Source organism: Zea mays, chromosome 5, assembly GCF_902167145.1.
Source record: "Zea mays cultivar B73 chromosome 5, Zm-B73-REFERENCE-NAM-5.0, whole genome shotgun sequence".
In the NCBI taxonomy this organism is placed as follows: domain Eukaryota; kingdom Viridiplantae; phylum Streptophyta; class Magnoliopsida; order Poales; family Poaceae; genus Zea; species Zea mays.
Genome location: NC_050100.1, coordinates 218,412,023 through 218,429,815, shown reverse-complemented (window position 1 = coordinate 218,429,815; position 17,793 = coordinate 218,412,023). Strand labels below are relative to the sequence as shown.

The following is a 17,793-nucleotide window of genomic DNA, read 5'->3' as shown; positions in this document are numbered from 1 at the left end:
TCATCCTCACTGTACTGTATGTACTAGCAGTGGCCCCGGTGCTGTATGGCGCTCGTCCCAGCTCACCTCGTCACGTCAGTGTGACGAATGGGGCCGGAATGATACAGGCGTCGGTCACGTGCTGGGAGTGAGACTGAGAGTGAGGTCAAGCGTAGCCGCGGTGCCGGCACCGGCACCGGCACGCGTGGGCATCCCGCTCCCTGTCCCTCCGAGGCTCCGACAAAAAAGATTCGCGCCAAGTCAAAAAACTCCTCCGACGCCGCCGGGGACCCGCGGCCCTACCCACATCTGCTGTGAACATAACAGCAGCGCTGACAAACTGGCCGTAGCCTGTAGCCACGAGCTCGCGCATCAGACGGGCCCCAGTCGCTGCGGGCAAGGCCAGTTTGATTTTTTTGCCCTGAGCCCCTGACGGTGACGGCCTGAGCCGGTTGAAACTTTGCCGCACTCGTCGGCAGCCGAGCACCCTGTTTGCCGCTCGCGGCCGGCTGAGGTGCTGCTGCTGCTGTGCAAATGCGATGAGCAATTTCTGCGGTGGAATTTGACACTCCAGTCCAGGTGCTGCTGTCGGTGAGCAATTTCTGCGTGATGAAAAACACCACACAAGAACTGGTGCCTGAAGGCCGGCAGCGCCCACGCATGCTTGACTTCTTGCGCCGCGTTCACAACCAAGCCAACGTAGAGGGGACCGAGGACCGAGGCCCCCGGCGAAATCCGTCCACGCGCCATTTGTAAATCGCGCTCTCCCGGCTCCCGCACCCCACTCCCCGTTTTTCTCCGCACCGCCCTGCTCCCCGACCCCAACTGCCGTCTCCTTCCTCGGGGAATGCGACCGCGCGCCAGAGCATGCTCCGCCCGGAGCCCGCGCTAGGGTTCCCCGCCGCCGGCCCCGCCCGCGCGCCCGAGCGCCGCCGTAAGAAGCAGCCGCCGACGAGGCGGAGGCGACCGGCCGGTGCCACAGTAAAATCTCTCTCTCTCTCTTCCTTTTTTTTGTCCTCGCCGCAGTAAAACCTCCACATGCTCTTTGCTCTCGGCGCGGCGCGTCTCGATCAGCTACTTAACTAATGAAGCCGCAGCAGAAGTCAATAGATCAAAATCCAAATTCCAAACGCGCGTTTGTCTATTGTGCTACAACCGCTACGCTACTAACCCACATGGGATCCGAGGTTGGCTGGCGATGGCGTCGTCCAAACCCTCCGGCCAAGCAAAGCATAACAAAAAAAGAAAAAGGGCAAAAAAGCCGAGCGGGTTTGAACGAAGCGAAAGCGGAGCTGCTCTCCCCGCCCGCGCTCGCTCCATCGCTTTACTATCATTTTGCTCTTTTGGTCGTTTCTCAGCGGCTCACGGATCGCGCGCGCTCCCCCGCTCGTCGTGGCGCGGCCGCGCTCCACGTTTCAATCCGTTTTTGCTGCCGTGCGGTGACGTGACGCCTCTACCGTTGGCGCTTTCTGCAGACGGTGGGACTGGGACCACGCGGCGCGGCCGATCCAGATCCCGCGCACTCGTCCGCGCTGCTGCCTCTCACCAGCGGCGGCAGCGGCAGCGGCTTTGCCTCGCGGGGCACGGTTGCGCCAGGTTCGTGGCGTTCGTCGCGCTGAAATCGCTGTGCTCGTATGTTGCCTCATTTTTTGTCGCCATGCGTTCTAATAGCTTTCTCGCTTCAGACGAGGAAGAGGGGAGAGACGGGGCGAGCTCGGCTGAATCGCAGGAAGTGGCAGAAGCAGCAAACGATTCGTTCTCCTACTCACTAAGAGGTAATCTCATATGCTAGGAATGGATGTTAGCTGTGTTTAGGTGAACTGCTGAAAGTGATTGCTTATTGATGGTGGAATCTGTTTGCTCGGTAGAGTGCCAGAAGCAGCGGCGTCTCAAGTCAGAGAGGTCTGCACTGGTGCGGCCACCGGCCTCGCATAAGCTCAATAATGCCGGAGGTATTGAGCTTCTAGTGCTCTCGCCGAGGTGCTTGATTGGTGGTAACCCGGGAGGAATGAGCAAGAGCTCAACGACATCATCCCGGAGCAGATCAGGCACAGGCACGTTCCCAAGCCCTGGGACTCCGAGCTGCAACCGGCATTGTGCAGGCAGCATGCAGTACTCCAAGGGTTGGAGTTCAGAGCGCGTGCCACTGGGCACTGGTAGGAATAGAAGGTATGGGGGCAGTGGGGTTGTGCTTCCATTTAACAATGGGAGGAAGCTGCCATCGAAATGGGAGGATGCAGAGAAGTGGATCCTAAGTCCAGTTTCCTGTGATGGGTTGGGGAGGATGTCTGCACCAGCTCCACATCATAGACGGCCCAAGTCGAAGAGTGGGCCACTTGGCCATCCAGCTGGCATTCCAGGGGCTTATGCGGCTGTTTCACCGCTTGTTCCTTGCTTTGATGGTGTGCTGGCAGCAGCTAATTTCGCAGCACATTCACCTTTCTCTGCTGGGGTTCTCATACCAGAGCACGGGCGCATTGGCGACTTCAGCAGTGGAAGAGACAGATGTGGTGATGACGGTAGCAGCAGATCCTACTCCGCTGAGAAAGAGTCCTATATATTAAGATCTGCAAGCATACATGCATGGACAGAAACACTTATGGAGGCATCTGCTTTTGCTAATATCTCAGAAGAAACCGTACAAGGTTTTGTTTATACCTTTTTCTCTTTCATGCTATTGTTTCACAGCTGTTATATTTTTATGGCATCACCTTTCCTCATCTAGGTTCACCGCCTTAAGAACCTTGCTTTAAAATCCTTTTGGTTTACTGAGTTAGGGATTTTCTACTCCATAAAATGCATAAGATAGTACCAAACAGACTTAGGACCTGTTTGGTTCGTGGCTAACTACGCCACACTTTGCCTAAGGTTAGTCGTTCAAATTGAAGAACTAACCTTAGTCAGAAAAGTTAGGCAAAGTGTGGCAAGTTAGGCAGGGAACCAAACATGCCCTTAATATGTGCATGGATTTTGATTTTTGGTTTCCGTTGGGTTTCAATTCTAGCTTACCAGAAACTTGCTTGAGACTAAAAGGCTTTGTTGTTATTGTCGTCGTTGTTTATAAGGTTACGGGCATACAACCATTCAACAGATATGTTATTTTTGTCTAACTTCCCTTGAAAAAGCTGGAAAATGTTCAAGATTGGAATAGAATAAGAATATTTTGGTATTTTGTGCATTATGAATTATGCATTGATCAGTTTCCTTTTGACAAAAACCAATTTTAATATCTTTTCCATCATGAGCACAGATGATAAACTGCAACGCCAGACAGAAGCAACTTCCATGATTTCCAGTCCAATCATAAAGAAAGACATCGGCACACAGATGAGTCCTGAGGATAGTATATCTTCTCCAAAAGCGAGACATTCCTGCTCCAGTCTGCCTTCAGGACATCTGATAAAGGAAGCAAATAGTCATATACCTAAACCTGAAATTCGGGACGTGCAGGTTGATGACCAAGTAACTGTGACCCGGTGGTCCAAGCGACATGTAACACGAGGCTCTGATAAGAGGTCAACAAATATTATTGAATGGAGGAAGAAGACCACTGAAACCCGAACTCCATCTTTTGATGAAAAAGAAAGAGAAAGATGCATGTCACAGTAAGATATTGCCTATTTCTGCCCATCAGCTAACAATCCCATTTTGCACCACTGCCCAGTTTTGAATTGGATTTACACAAAAAGAATATATTGCTCCAATTGTCATCTTGTAGCTTTCAATACTCCAAGCTGTCGTTGTCGTGTATCATGTTTATTAAGAAAGGTCAGCTCAATGTTGAAGTGAAGCTACTATGGCTGTAATACATGTTCAAATTCACAGAAAGGAGTAAGTATAAAAGGTGCTGAATGTTGATTAGACTATTATATGACTTGCTAATATGCTCTTAGTGTTATTGAGAAATCTACATAACTTGAAGTCAGGGTCAGATGGTGTAAGTTGCAGATATTGAGCTTAGGTGATACACTAGAAATATTTTGCCCATTTTCATCCTACAGCTAGTGGCACATGCTGACATGCAGAATATCGCTTAACATGAGGTCATTATATTGAATTCAGAACCGAACAAATGTTTGTATATTAGAGCGCCTACCTGAGCTTTGAACCATGGTATTCAAAGACTGGTCATTGAGAACTCTGATTTCAGCAAAATTTTCCTGGCCAGCGAGGGTCTGGTAATCCCCTCTTTTAAGAATGTCTTCGGTGGACTGTGTAAAATAGTGGACGTGGCACTGTAGATGACACTGTTTGCAGAGTGAAGTTTGAAATAGAGGATGCGATAGGAGATGTCATAGGGGAGCTGCTGAAGACAGCCTAAGAGGAACCCAAGTGGATATTTTTCTCGCATGGTCTAGTTTTTTTCCCCCACAATCCATTAGAAGCTCAGTCTATAAAGTGTTGTTCATTTTCTAGTTTTCTTACTGATGAGGTGGTAAAATAAAAAAAGCATGGGTCAATTAGAAAGTCTAGTAAGTCATAGAATTGATGCGCTAGTCTTACACAATATTTTTCATTGCCATTTCGAAAAAAGAGAACTCTTACTGAGGATATAAATCTGCTACATTTTGTATTTAGAGACCTGGTTATTTGTGTTTTAAGGTGCAAAAGGGAGGAAGCAAAGATCACAGCTTGGGAAAATCTACAGAAAGCAAAAGCAGAGGCAGCTATCCGTAAGCTGGAGGTATTGTTTGTCGTCCACATGTATATATAGTTTCAAATGTTTCGACCGTTCCCCCTGATCTACTCATTTTTGTATATAGATACATAAATTTACATATTAAATCCTCTGTTTTTCAGATGAAACTTGAAAAGAAACGGTCATCATCAATGGACAAAATTTTAGGCAAACTCCGCTCTGCTCAGAAGAAAGCACAAGACATGCGAAGTGTAGTTTCTTCTAGTGAAGGTCAGTGTAGTGTGAGGGCAACCAAGAAGACATCTTCCTCTGTCAAAACTGGCAGGCCTTTCAGCTGCTGCTTTACCTACCGTGCTTGCTAGTTGTGATACACAGTTGGTGCCTGTGGATACAGCAATGGATATAGGTCTATTCGGTGAGTCCCACTGGCATTTGTATTATGTGTAATTTAACATCTAAAACTCACACTAGTTCAGCATTAATGCTTTACTGCTTGTAATTTTGTATTTGTGTAATTTTATCGAATTTATTAACTTTTAACCTATTATCTCAATAGTTTCTAATGCTAGAAGTGGCTATCTTTCTCAAGACCTCTTCTCAGGCAACAGTTATGGACGCGAAGGGAAGTCAGTTGGGTTTTGACTACAAGGCCTAATTGTTAATGAGATTTGCACTGATGAATGAGATATCGTTATGGAGCAGCAGACGAAGAAAGCCACGCGAAATCCACTCATGTAACTGATGGAGTGGACTAATGCAGTCTAGTATGCGACGATCAATCTCTGTACACCCGGTAGAAAAAGTTCATGAGCTTCATGGCAGTTAGAATCAGGATTGAGCTGATATTCATCCCGCTTGATGTGTAGCTAGCATTCTTGTAACTGGAATTGTGTGTGTAATGCAAATCATGGGCGCATTAGACTGTAATGAAGAAAAAGTCAGGGCTGCGCCTTTAGAATGCAGCTTGCTCACTTTTTGAGTTTAGTACTGAGACTGGGCTTGTTTGTTATTGGTTGGCAGCAATTGGAACTGTGACGACGTATATTTTCCTTTTTTTTGGAACGCGCTAAACTTGTTTTCCCGAATTTTATGGCGACCAACAAAGTACATATTCCATTGTTCACTTCCTTCGAAACAGAAGATTAAGACGATCATGTTAATGTGGAATGTGTTGTGAAGCAGGTGTTTCTCCAAATTCAAATAGACATCTCTTTGGACCGTAAATACAAGGATAGACAATTAGGTGCTGTTTGGTTCGAGGTAGGCAATAGGAACGTTAATGGCATCCAAAACCAGCGCTAACTGTTACCATGTATAACAGTAACAGATAACGCCACTTGTTTGGTTAGATGTGTTAATGGTTTTCACTTCTCTAACTGCTCCGATGCTGCAAAGGGATCGGGTAACACGGGTTGGAGAGGAGTAACGGAGTTTTATGGGCTGGTATCAGATAACAGCGTGATGGATTGCGGACAGTTCTAACCAAACATGTACAATAGCACCCAATATCGAAGTAAATATATTATGGGCCAAATTATCTGAACCAAATGACACCTTAGGGCTTGTTCGGGTAGCTCTCAATCCATGTGGATTGAGTGGGATTGGATGGGTTTGAATCCCAAACAAGTCAAACTTCTTAAGAATTTTTTCCAATCCCATCCAATCCATGTGTATTGGGAATAACCGAACAAGGCCTTAGAGGGAGCTAATGATTGTGAAAGCTTAAAAATATATATGACATTCAAACACTCTTGCTAATAGTTCAACTATTAGCTATTTTTGGTAAAATAGTTAATAGTTAGGTAGTTATTTGTTAGCTAGCTAATTTCACTAATAATTTTTAGCAAATTAACATTAGTTCTAGTGTATTCAAACACCCCTAAGGCTCTGTTTGTTTCGGCTTTTTGCAGCTTCTAGCCACAAAAAGCTGCTGTGGACTGCCAAACACTCAGCTTTTCAGCCAGTTTCTATAAAATTTGTTTGGTAAAAACCATTCAAAATTAACATAAACATATAATCGATTGAGTCGTCGCAATAATAGTAATCCGTCACTTTATAGATCCTGAGCCCATGGACAACTTTACCTTTCTGCGCACGTAATCTTAATGATACTCAGAGATTATCTACACAGCCAGATTCTCTCCACAGCTAGATTCTCGGAAAAGCTGGTCAGAAAAAAGCTGAACTAAACAGGCCCTAAGTCAGTCTCGCCAGGTACAAATCGCCCGTTGGCACCTGGCCCAGTTTAGAGATCACGCATGTAGTTACGATAACTTATAAAAAAGGCGGCCGGTTCCCTGAAGAAATGTTGCGAGAAACGAAACATGTAGGCGCAGTCGGCAGCAAATGTCAAGCAGGGCCTCCAAACCCACCATCAGCCTCATCGTCGAGGGCTCCAGGCGTCGACACGCGTGTGTCCGTGTTTCAGAGAAAACCATCACCCCAGATGTTGACGCGAGGCTGATCCATTTGTAGTACAGTGCACGGTGCACAACCATTTGTACAGTCTCCACGTACGGCTTCCCAGTGCTCGCGGAGACTCGACCTGACCTGACACCCCCTCCACTGCATTACCAGCCGCCGGCCTGACGTTGAACATCTACGCCGGACGCACGCGCCACTCACAAGTCCCAATACACAAACGCGGCAAGAGACGGCCGGACCCACGGCCTGGTCTCTTGGCCGGTGGCCGGTCCCCGATCCGTCCGTCCAATCACTTTGGCTGCGCGCGCCCAGATGCTCCCACCTTGCGCGCCCCCATTGGGCAGCCCGTCGCGTCGGAGGTTGTCAGCGTCGTGCGGAGGCTGCCACGTTGCGCGCACCGGAGTGGTGGAGCCCACCACCACACCACGTTCCGTCGAACCTTGTCCCGCGCACCAGCGCGCTGCACCCAGCAGACTACCAGTATCACTGACATCTGGTCCCGCAGGCAATTTGACTAACCCAGCAAGAGGAGAGGAATCACCGAATCAGGTGGTGGGCTCTGGGCTGGTGGCTGGCGCGAGATCTGGCTGTCTGTCTGTCTGTGTAGGAGTACGGGTGCGGCGTGCGCGAGGCCAAACCCAAAGCGCGCACCCAACTCCGTTGAGATTTCGTCGCGGCCTCGGCCTTGGCGGCGTTATAAACGCCCCCACACGGTTCCTCGTGGGTGACACCTGTCCACCCATTCCCCTCGCCTCGCCGCCGCGGACTTCCCTTCCCGCACCCGCATCAAATTCCTCTTGTTCCGCGGAATTTCCCTTGCTAATCCTGGTATCTCCTGTCGCTAAGCCACTCTACTCCGCCTAACCCCCGCTCTGAGCTCACCGGACTGGCGGCTCCGTCCGGCTCTCTCAGCGTGCGCGTGCTCGTGAGGAGGGCTCTTTCGAAGCGTGTGAATCCGGTGGGCGACGTGAACCAGGGATGGATTTCCCGGGAGGAAGCGGGAGGCGGCCGCAGCAGCAGGAGCCGGAGCACCTGCCGCCGATGACGCCGCTCCCGCTGGCGAGGCAGGGGTCGGTGTACTCTCTCACGTTCGACGAGTTCCAGAGCTCGCTCGGCGGGGCCGCCAAGGACTTCGGCTCCATGAACATGGACGAGCTCCTCCGCAGCATCTGGTCCGCGGAGGAGGTACACAGCGTCGCGGCCGCCAGCGCGTCGGCGGCGGACCACGCCCACGCCGCCGCGCGGGGGCCCGTGTCCATCCAGCACCAGGGCTCGCTCACCCTCCCCCGCACGCTCAGCCAGAAGACCGTCGACGAGGTCTGGCGCGACCTCACGTGCGTCGGCGGAGGACCCTCCTCCGGCTCCGCCGCGCCCGCAGCGCCGCCCCCGCCGGCCCAGCGGCACCCGACGCTCGGGGAGATCACGCTGGAGGAGTTCCTCGTCCGCGCGGGCGTGGTGCGGGAGGACATGACGGCGCCGCCGCCCGTACCGCCGGCGCCGGTGTGCCCGGCTCCTGCTCCGCGCCCGCCAGTGCTGTTTCCCCATGGCAATGTGTTGGCTCCCTTGGTGCCTCCACTGCAATTCGGGAATGGGTTCGTGTCGGGGGCTGTCGGTCAGCAGCGAGGTGGTCCCGTGCCCCCCGCGGTATCGCCCAGGCCTGTGACGGCCAGCGCGTTCGGGAAGATGGAGGGAGACGACTTGTCATCCTTGTCGCCATCACCGGTCCCGTACATTTTCGGTGGTGGGTTGAGGGGAAGGAAGCCACCGGCTATGGAGAAGGTGGTTGAGAGGAGGCAGCGCCGGATGATCAAGAACCGGGAGTCGGCCGCGAGGTCGCGCCAAAGGAAACAGGTAAATACATTTGTCGGTGGGTTCTGCCTTTACCTAGTTGTATCAATTCGTCACGTTTCCTGCTTATATTACTAGTTATACTGACACGTGTAACGGTGTAACTTTAATGTTTATGTTTTATTTTTTTCCTCCCAACATGTTAAGTATTTCGCAATAATGGTGTTAAGAATTCTGTTGGGCCATGTGTCTAGTGTTGGCCCATTAACGTGTACACATATACTAGAAGTGTGTGTGGTGTAGAGAGAGTGCTGTATGTTTTCCACATTCCAGAAAAATCCACATGGTACCGGAGCCAGGCTCAACGGCGATGGCGTCGCGGTGACGAGTGTCTTCGGCCTCGACGGAGAAGACCACCGAGAAGGAGATCAGCGACGGCCGAAGGAGGCCGCCGAGGCACACGAGCGATCGAGGGAGGCGAGGGACGTGACCAGGCAGAAGACGGGCGAGTACACCGACGCCAGCAGGGAGGCCGCGCAGGAGGCCAGGGACAGGTCCCGAGCCACAGCACAGGAGGGACGCCACCGCCGACAAGGCGAGGGCGGCCAAGGACGTGGACGCGGGCACTCGTCGGCGACAAGGATCTGGAGATAGGGGTGCTTGGGGAGGCTCTCCAGCTGCCGCAGCTCGTCCAACCCTTGAGGAAGCTGCCGGCACACAGGTGCTGCTGCTCCCCCCTGCTGCCCGCGTCCTGTGACTGAGATCCATCCAGCTCGGAGGAGGAGGAAGAGGAGGCGCTCCTGGTCCTGGCTTCTAGACGTTGTGACCCAGATCTTGACGCAGCTGCCCAAGTAGTTTCCTAGTTATTATTACATATATATTATGGGGGAAAATCAAGGAATTGAGCAGGTTCTTGGTAAATTGGTCGAATTACTGTCAGCAAAAAGGGATGAGGCTCCATCATCAATTAAAGACAATGTTGCTCATATAGAATCAGTTCAGAAGATAGACCTAATGCCAAATGAGATTAAGTTAGAAGGGGTGAAAAATTATTTGGCATGGTCTAGAAGAGCATTGCGATTATTGAAGGCAAAGAGACTCGAGGGCTATGTTAAAGGAGATGTCGTTGAGCCCAAGGATAAGTTAAGTGATGAATGGAAAGACTGGGATGCTATAAACTCTTTAGTGGCAGCGTGGATGTTGAGTTCTATGATTCCAGCAATTGCTAGCACTGTTGATACAATCATAAGTGCTGCAGAAATGTGGAAAGCACTTGAAGAAATGTACTCGGGAGCTGGAAATGTTATGTTGATGGTGGAGACTGAAGATCGCCTCCATAATATCAAACAGGGGGAGCGATCTGTGGCGGAGTACGTTCAGGAGTTACAATGTTTATGGGCTGATGTTGATCATTATGATCCTATTGAGCTACCACACTCAGAGTGTGTTGCTTGGGCGAAGAAATGGGTGGAAAAAAGACGTGTACTTCAATTGCTAAGGGGGCTAAACTCAGAGTTCGAGGGAAGACGTGCCTCCATGTTTCATCAATCCACTCTTCCTAGCCTACAAGAAGCCATAGCTGCCATATCCCAGGAGGAGTCAAGACTCAAAGTGATGAGAGAAAGTTCTCAAACGCCGCCTCATCCTGTGTTTTCAGCTATGAGAACCAAAGATACTAGAGAATGTTACAATTGTGGTAATGTTGGACATATTGCACGTAATTGTTCTAAGCCTTCCAAAGTTAATCGTGGGAGAGGAAGAGGGGCTCCTAGAGGCGGCAGAGGTCGTGGAGGCAGGAGTTGGGCAAGGGCGAATGCAGCAACTACACAAGAAGAACTTGAAACATTTATGGAACACGAAGATGAAACAAAGTTGAGGAAGAAAAATCAAATCTCTGGAGATAAAGATCAGGAGTCTCACACAGGGGATTTTGTCCACTTCGCCTACACTGATGAAGGTAATTATGCTCATGCTTTTGTACCCACACAGGTCACACAGTTAAAATGGATTTTAGACTCAGGAGCATCAAAGCATGTCACAGGCACGTCCAGTGAATTTACATCATATATAAGATATCCCTCCACACGTAAAGAAATTATACAAACTGCTGATGGTACACCACAACCCATCAAGGGTGTTGGCACAGTGCAATGCACTCCATCTATTAAGTTGTCATCAGTTTTGTATGTGCCAACCTTTCCTGTCAACTTGATATCACTAAGTGCCTTGGTTGATCAATTGGATTGTCGTATTATTCTTGATCGAGATAATTGTTTAATTCAGGAGAGGGAAACAGGGAAGAGACTTGGGACAGCTACCAGGCGTAATGGATTGTGGTATATGGATCATGAGGGGACTAATGGTACAATATGCACTATGCTGGCAACAAGAATGGAAGAGAAGGAGGTTGCAGTGATGCTCTTGCATTGTAGATTAGGGCATCTTTCTTTTGATAAGATATGCAAAGCTTTTCCTGATGTAATGAGTGGGGTGGATAAAAGCAAGCTATTGTGTGATGCCTGTGAGTTTGCAAAACACACAAGGACATCTTATATTAGTCGAGGTATCAGGAGTATATCTCCTTTTGTGCTAGTTCATTCTGATGTTTGGACATGTCCTGTGACTTCTATTAATGGGATGAAGTACTTTGTTACTTTTATCGATTGTTTTTCTCGGATGACTTGGGTCTATGTGATGAAGCATAAAGATGAAGTATTGAAGTGTTTTCAAAATTTTTGTGCACTAGTTGAGAATCAATTCAATACTCAAGTCAAAATCCTAAGAACAGACAATGGAACCGAGTATGTAAACAAGGGATTTAATGCATTTCTGTCAAGAAATGGTATATTACATCAGACATCCTGTCCTGATACACCTCCACAAAATGGTGTGGCTGAAAGGAAGAATCGTCACATTTTGGAAGTTGCTCGTTCGCTGATGTTTACAATGAATGTTCCGAAGTTCCTATGGAGTGAAGCTGTATTGACTGCCACATATCTTATTAATCGCACTCCTTCAAAAATACTTGCAATGAAGACTCCATGTGAGATTCTTCTCGGTGAGAATAAGTTTGTGGTTCCACCTAAAATTTTTGGATGTACATGTTTTGTCAGAGATCATAGACCTCAGGTGGGGAAGTTGGATCCTCGTGCTGTGAAGTGCATTTTTGTTGGATATCCTGCAGGGCAAAAGGGATACAAGTGTTGGAGTCCTAGTGAACGACGTTTGTTTGTAAGCATGGATGTTACATTTAGAGAGACTGTGCCTTTCTATGGTGAGAAGACAGATCTAAATTTTTTTTCTTGATTCTGTCTCTACTAGCACAGATGAAGCTAGTCGAGAGGGGGAGAACAGAATGGTTGATTCAATGGAACAACAACCAAATAAAATGGAAGTGGTGATTGGTGCTTCTCAAAAGATGCAAGTAATGCCAAGTGAATTGGAGACACATCCTAGTCACGAGAATAATAAATCTTGTGGAGACGACTTACGATATAAGGGCGAAGTATATACAAGAAGAAAGTCCCATGTGCAACCTCAGGCTCCTGAAACCAATTCAGCATCAAGTACTGAGCAGTTCTCTCCAAACACATTAGAGGCTATAAATGTACCTTTGACGTCTCATGGAGAAACTGAAGATTATGACACTTATGATTTGCCCATTGCAATACGAAAAGGAGCGCGTGCTAAAGCTGGAGTCCCCCCAACAAGGTATGGATATGAACATGACATTAGCAATTATGTCTCATATGCGTCTTTGTCACCATCATATAGAGCATTTGTTGCATCATTGCATTCCGTAGCAATTCCAAGAGATTGGAAAGAAGCACAATGTAATTCTAACTGGCGTGAGGCAATGTTGGAGGAGCTTAAAGCTCTAGAAAAAAATCAAACTTGGGAATTTGAGAAACTACCTAAAGGAAAGAAGGCAGTTAGTTGTAAATGGGTATTCACTGTGAAGCAAAACCCAGAAGGAAGGGTAGAACGATATAAAGCAAGATTGGTTGCAAGAGGGTATAGTCAAACATATGGAATTGATTATGATGAGACATTTGCACCAGTGGCAAAAATGAGTACTGTAAGGACATTGATCTCTTGTGCTGCAAATTTTGGATGGCCCTTGTATCAACTAGATGTTAAGAATGCTTTCTTACATGGTGATTTGCAAGAGGAGGTCTATATGGAGATCCCTCCTGGATTGTCAAAGCCTGAGACAATTGGGAAAGTTTGTCGATTGAAAAAATCATTGTATGGTCTCAAGCAGTCCCCAAGAGCATGGTTTGACAGATTTAGACGTGCAATATGTAGCATGGGATATAAACAATGCAACGGAGATCACACTGTTTTTTATCAACACTTTGGACGACGAATTGCAATTCTAGCTGTGTATGTGGATGATATTATTATTACAGGTGATGCCGATCTTGAGATTGCATGTCTAAAGAAGAATCTAAGTAAGGAATTTGAGGTTAAAGATCTTGGTCATCTCAAATACTTTCTTGGTATTGAGATTGCTCGATCTCCAAAAGGAATAGTTCTCTCCCAAAGGAAATATGTTTTAGATCTACTTGATGAAACAGGTATGTTGGGGTGTCGGCCTGTAGCAACACCTATCGACTTGAATCATAAATTATGTGCTGAATCTGGTGATCCTGTGAATAAAGAAAGGTATCAAAGACTTGTTGGACGGCTCATCTACTTGTGCCATACAAGACCTGATATCACATATGCAGTCAGTGTGGTGAGTCGATATATGCATGACCCCAGAAGTGGACATCTTGATGCAGTGTATCGTATACTGCGATACTTGAAGACTTGTCCTGGAAAGGGAATAATCTTTAAAGGTCATGGTCATCTAAAGGTGGAAGGTTACTCTGATGCAGACTGGGGTAGTTGCCTTGATGATAGAAGGTCAACTTCAGGATATTGTGTGTTTGTTGGAGGAAATTTAGTATCATGGAGAAGCAAGAAACAATCTGTGGTATCCCGTTCCACCGCCGAAGCAGAATACCGAGCTATGGCCCTTGCGATATGTGAGATGCTATGGATAAAGGGTCTCTTATCAGAGTTGAATGTATTAAGAAAAGACTCCCTGAAGTTATGGTGTGATAATAAGTCAGCCATGAATATAGCTAACAATCCAGTTCAACATGATAGAACAAAACATGTGGAAATTGATCGATTCTTCATCAAAGAGAAGTTAGATAATGGTACTTTAGAGTTGAATCATGTAAACTCAAAAGGTCAAATAGCAGATTGCTTGACTAAGGGTATAGGAGTAAAAGAGTGTGATGTGTTATGTAGCAAGATGGGGATGATTGATATCTATCGCCCATCTTGAGGGGGAGTGTTGGGCCATGTGTCTAGTGTTGGCCCATTAACGTGTACACATATACTAGAAGTGTGTGTGGTGTAGAGAGAGTGCTGTATGTTTTCCACATTCCAGAAAAATCCACAAATTCTCACCATGACAACTCTTTTTTTGCATCAAATTTGCTTGAAATAAACTAGAATATGTGCATTAGTAGTGCGTATACTGTATAGTTATGCAGCGTCTATAATTATTCGACATGGGTAGTGTAAGCATATGAACTTATCAATTATAAAAAAAAAACTCGACCTGCGGGGGTAAGACAGCCCCCGGGCATTGTATTAAGAAGAAGACCTTCTCACACAGGTCGAGAAAATCCCCGAACCCCTGCCCCACCCATACACAGCGGCATCGAAGCCCATGTGAGAAACGACCACGACCGAGGCTGAGCCTTACCTGTGCTTTGGCGTGGGACAAACGAGGGGATTTTTTTAACCACAGCCTAAAATTCGCTCCCACGGGGAGTCGAACCCAGGACCTGAGGAGTGCTACTCAGACCACCTAATCAATTATAAGTACTCCCTTTGTCCTGAAATAGCTATTGTTCTCGTTTTCTGAAAAGTTGACTATTTTTTAACTTTGATCAAATTCATAAAAATATATTAATATTTATTATACATAATTAGTCTCATTAGAGAGATCTTTGAATCTATTTTTATAATAAACTCATCGAAAGATACAACTCTTGTTAATATCTTTTATAAATCTATTCAAATTTGCTAAAGTTTCCACCAACACAAATATCAGTGAAAACTATTTTAGGACGAAAGGAGCATGTCTATTAATCTCTCTTCCTCCCTCTCGCAAAATACTAATATGAACTGCGGATTTCTTGGACATCCATGATGCCGGAATCTAAATGAAAGCTATTTCTAAATGAATCTAGTCTCCTCTCTCAGGCTTCCTAAACTACTGACGATCTTACGTGGACATATTTGTACTTTGTAATACTTGGCAGGCATATATGATGGAGCTGGAAGCTGAAGTGGCAAAACTTAAAGAGCTGAATGATGAATTGCAGAAAAAGCAGGTATGCTTATACAATGTTTGCATTTTTGTTTCTTGGGTCGCATTAACTTATGAAAGTGTTTCTTCTGAAATAGTGAAATTCAAATAGTTTGTTAGTATTCATACCTGAATTTGAGACCCTTTGGAATTCCAGAGAACCTTTTGTACTTTAGCACATTCTTACATCTTTTTCATCAATACTTGTACATTGTTTACTTTATTAGGTTTTCAAAAGTCTATCATTTTTTTTTACATTTTTGTCAATCATCACAGTGCATTTAGTTTTTTTTAGCAAAAAGGCACTATGGAGCTTCTTTGTGACGATGATCTAATGTTAATCACCATAGAGCATTTGACAAAGTGAAATGCAGTCGACGTCCATCAGATAACTGAACCATAGATCTTTAGTGTCCATCAGATAAAAGGCACTATGGAGTAGTTCATAAGAGTTGTCCTTTTCTTCTTAAATTAGTTTATCAGACAAGGAACTGCTGTAACTTCCATTTGTGAATAGTTGCTTCTTGGATTCTGATTTATGACAATATAGCTTATTGTCAGAAATATTTCTGATGAACTAGAACATGTCAGCTTTGCAGCCTTGTATGACTAAGTTCTTTGTGTAGTGAGATCGCATTCTTTATATCTGCTGTTGTTTAGTAAATGACTATCTTTTCTAATTTGCAGGTTGAAATGTTGGAGAAGCAAAAGAATGAGGTAATCACTTCCCATTTTGAAGAAGCTGCTTTTGCTTCGGTTACATGCTATACTCTCTTTTGGTTTATTACTGGCAGCGAACTTGGTTGGTGTGAAGGAAATTGTTTTCTACAAAAGGAATTCTATAATCTGTGGATTCCCTTGTCATGAAGTATTACAGTCAACCTTATCAACATCATGAGTATCGTATAGCTCTACGATCATATCACTTTGGCTCTTTGTGTGTACTTGGTTGGCAATGGATGGTTTGAAACCTCAACAATTATTACTGAAAAATAGAAGTTTTTCTGAATTTGTGGTTTCCGTGACTTGTTGGCACGAGAAATGTCATTGTCCATTGGCAGCTACTGATACCCAGAGACTTGAGTTCAAACTATAAGTCTATCATGCCCATAAATTTGACTCAAGCAATACCTTATATGTGAAGTAAACCTGTAGAGAAACTGGAAAACGATTAAGGCCAAGAGGTGTGGATGTGGTTAATTGTGTTTTCTTACAACTGGGGCTAGGTGGTAGCATTTAAGCTGGTTAAATGATTTCGAATTTCTCTGAAATGATTGGCCAACTTCCACAACTGTTGTTGTCATGCTGTCTGCTTTTCTGTATGCAGTTTGCCTCTTGATACTAATACTGTATTATAAGGTTACCTATGTTTTTATCAATGTTTTACTCAAGCTCTTCCCACTATGTTAATAGAAGCAGCCTATCTGTGATCTTATGTTGGTCTAATAAAACTGAGAACGGCCAAGAAAATATGCAGCCCCTGTTTTACCACCAAATGTTAAAAAGTGTTTGTGTAGGATAAACTATCGTGGTGTGCTGATGTTATGAGAAATGAAACCAATAAGATTGATGGTCAACTGTCACTTTCTAGCTTCATCAAAAAATTATGCGTAGTAAAGTGTCACAGTTAAATTTTAGTTGAATGAAAAAATACAGTGAAAACTCATCTGGAGGAAAAGTTTACGGAGGTAGCCTTTGTTTTCTATGCATGTAAACCACCAGTATTTAATTGTTTTGTATAGAACTTCATGTTCTGACTCTTGCAAGTTTTTTTTTAAAAAAATACTCTTGAAATTTTCAATTTAAATGATTGTGTTTTGCTAAAAAAAACGAAAAAAGGTCCCCTAGTTCTGAGCAGAAAAACATACCACCTCACTTCCAGTTTGCTCAAACATAACAATGTTTTGGTGGTTGCTGCAGGTCCTGGAGAGGATGAGACGGCAAGTTGGGCCAACGGCAAAGAGAATTTGTCTGCGGAGGACATTGACAGGTCCATGGTGAGCTGTAGACCCGTACGGCTGTACCTTAGCAGTATATATGTGGTAGGTGAAGGTGAACACACAATGGCCAGAGTTGCCGTGGTTGACACAGCCATTAATCCGGAGCTTCAGTCTCGTAGGCGGATAGATTGCCTGTGATTTCCACTTCATAGGTTTTGCCCATTTGCAACAACAAAAAAAGAAAAGAAAAGGAAAGGAAAGAAAGAAAGTTCGGGCGAATAGAGGAGTTTGTATGTAGAAAGAAAGTTTAGATTGTTTGACTTATAATGCGAGATGAAGACTTATTTTGGGACGGAGAGAGTATATTGCTTCTTTAGGCTTTCTGGTTTGGTGATATAGGGTATAACTGTATCATCAGTCCTTGTGCTTTGGAAAACGGAAAACCAATTTGTGATGTAAACTTCAGAACTGCAGATGTCCGCTGTGCCCAAACTTGTAGAGATTGCTTACGAAAGGAATACGTTGTTGTACGCTTACAGTTGGGGATGTTTGGTTTGCCACCCAGATTTTGCAACCAGAAATCGGCAAGGTATTGGCAGGTGAGCCTGCAAGTCCATTCCGGGCATCGTCGGTGGTGCTCGCCGGTC

General features: G+C 45.8%; 2 protein-coding genes across 7 annotated transcripts; both read left to right on the top strand.

The window, feature by feature from the left end:
• Positions 1-346: 346 nt before the first annotated feature.
• On the top strand, positions 347-5,680 carry LOC100277761 (Remorin family protein). 6 transcript variants are annotated; one of them, XM_008648086.4, is made up of 9 exons: positions 428-960; positions 1,455-1,575; positions 1,665-1,754; positions 1,848-2,624; positions 3,230-3,318; positions 3,430-3,584; positions 4,582-4,663; positions 4,780-5,033; positions 5,208-5,675. In XM_008648086.4, the coding sequence occupies exons 1-8, from the start codon at positions 847-849 to the stop codon at positions 4,978-4,980; spliced, it is 1,629 nt and encodes a 542-aa protein (XP_008646308.1). In that variant the 5' UTR covers positions 428-846; the 3' UTR covers positions 4,981-5,033; positions 5,208-5,675. The 6 variants fall into 6 exon arrangements, with proteins under 6 accessions (XP_008646304.1, XP_008646308.1, XP_035823822.1 ...); XM_035967929.1 differs by adding an exon at positions 3,698-3,810 and having other exon boundaries at positions 3,230-3,584; XM_035967930.1 differs by adding an exon at positions 3,698-3,810 and having other exon boundaries at positions 3,230-3,584; positions 5,175-5,675.
• Positions 5,681-7,774: 2,094 nt separating this feature from the next.
• Positions 7,775-17,718, top strand: LOC100284582 (uncharacterized). Its single transcript, NM_001372206.1, has 4 exons — positions 7,775-8,893; positions 15,160-15,231; positions 15,894-15,923; positions 17,127-17,718. Exons 1-4 carry the CDS (start codon positions 8,021-8,023, stop codon positions 17,205-17,207), a joined length of 1,056 nt encoding a protein of 351 aa, NP_001359135.1. The 5' UTR covers positions 7,775-8,020; the 3' UTR covers positions 17,208-17,718.
• Positions 17,719-17,793: the final 75 nt, after the last annotated feature.

Coding starts and splice junctions, on each gene's coding strand:
- LOC100284582 (NM_001372206.1), top strand. CDS start 8,021: ATGGATTTCCCGGGAGGAAGCGGGAGGCGGCCGCAGCAGCAGGAGCCG. Junction 15,232..15,893: donor ATGAATTGCAGAAAAAGCAG/GTATGCTTATAC, acceptor TCTAATTTGCAG/GTTGAAATGTTGGAGAAGCA. Junction 15,924..17,126: donor TGGAGAAGCAAAAGAATGAG/GTAATCACTTCC, acceptor TGGTTGCTGCAG/GTCCTGGAGAGGATGAGACG.
- LOC100277761 (NM_001366124.1), top strand. CDS start 847: ATGCTCCGCCCGGAGCCCGCGCTAGGGTTCCCCGCCGCCGGCCCCGCC. Junction 1,755..1,847: donor GTTCTCCTACTCACTAAGAG/GTAATCTCATAT, acceptor TTTGCTCGGTAG/AGTGCCAGAAGCAGCGGCGT. Junction 4,664..4,779: donor CAGCTATCCGTAAGCTGGAG/GTATTGTTTGTC, acceptor TCTGTTTTTCAG/ATGAAACTTGAAAAGAAACG.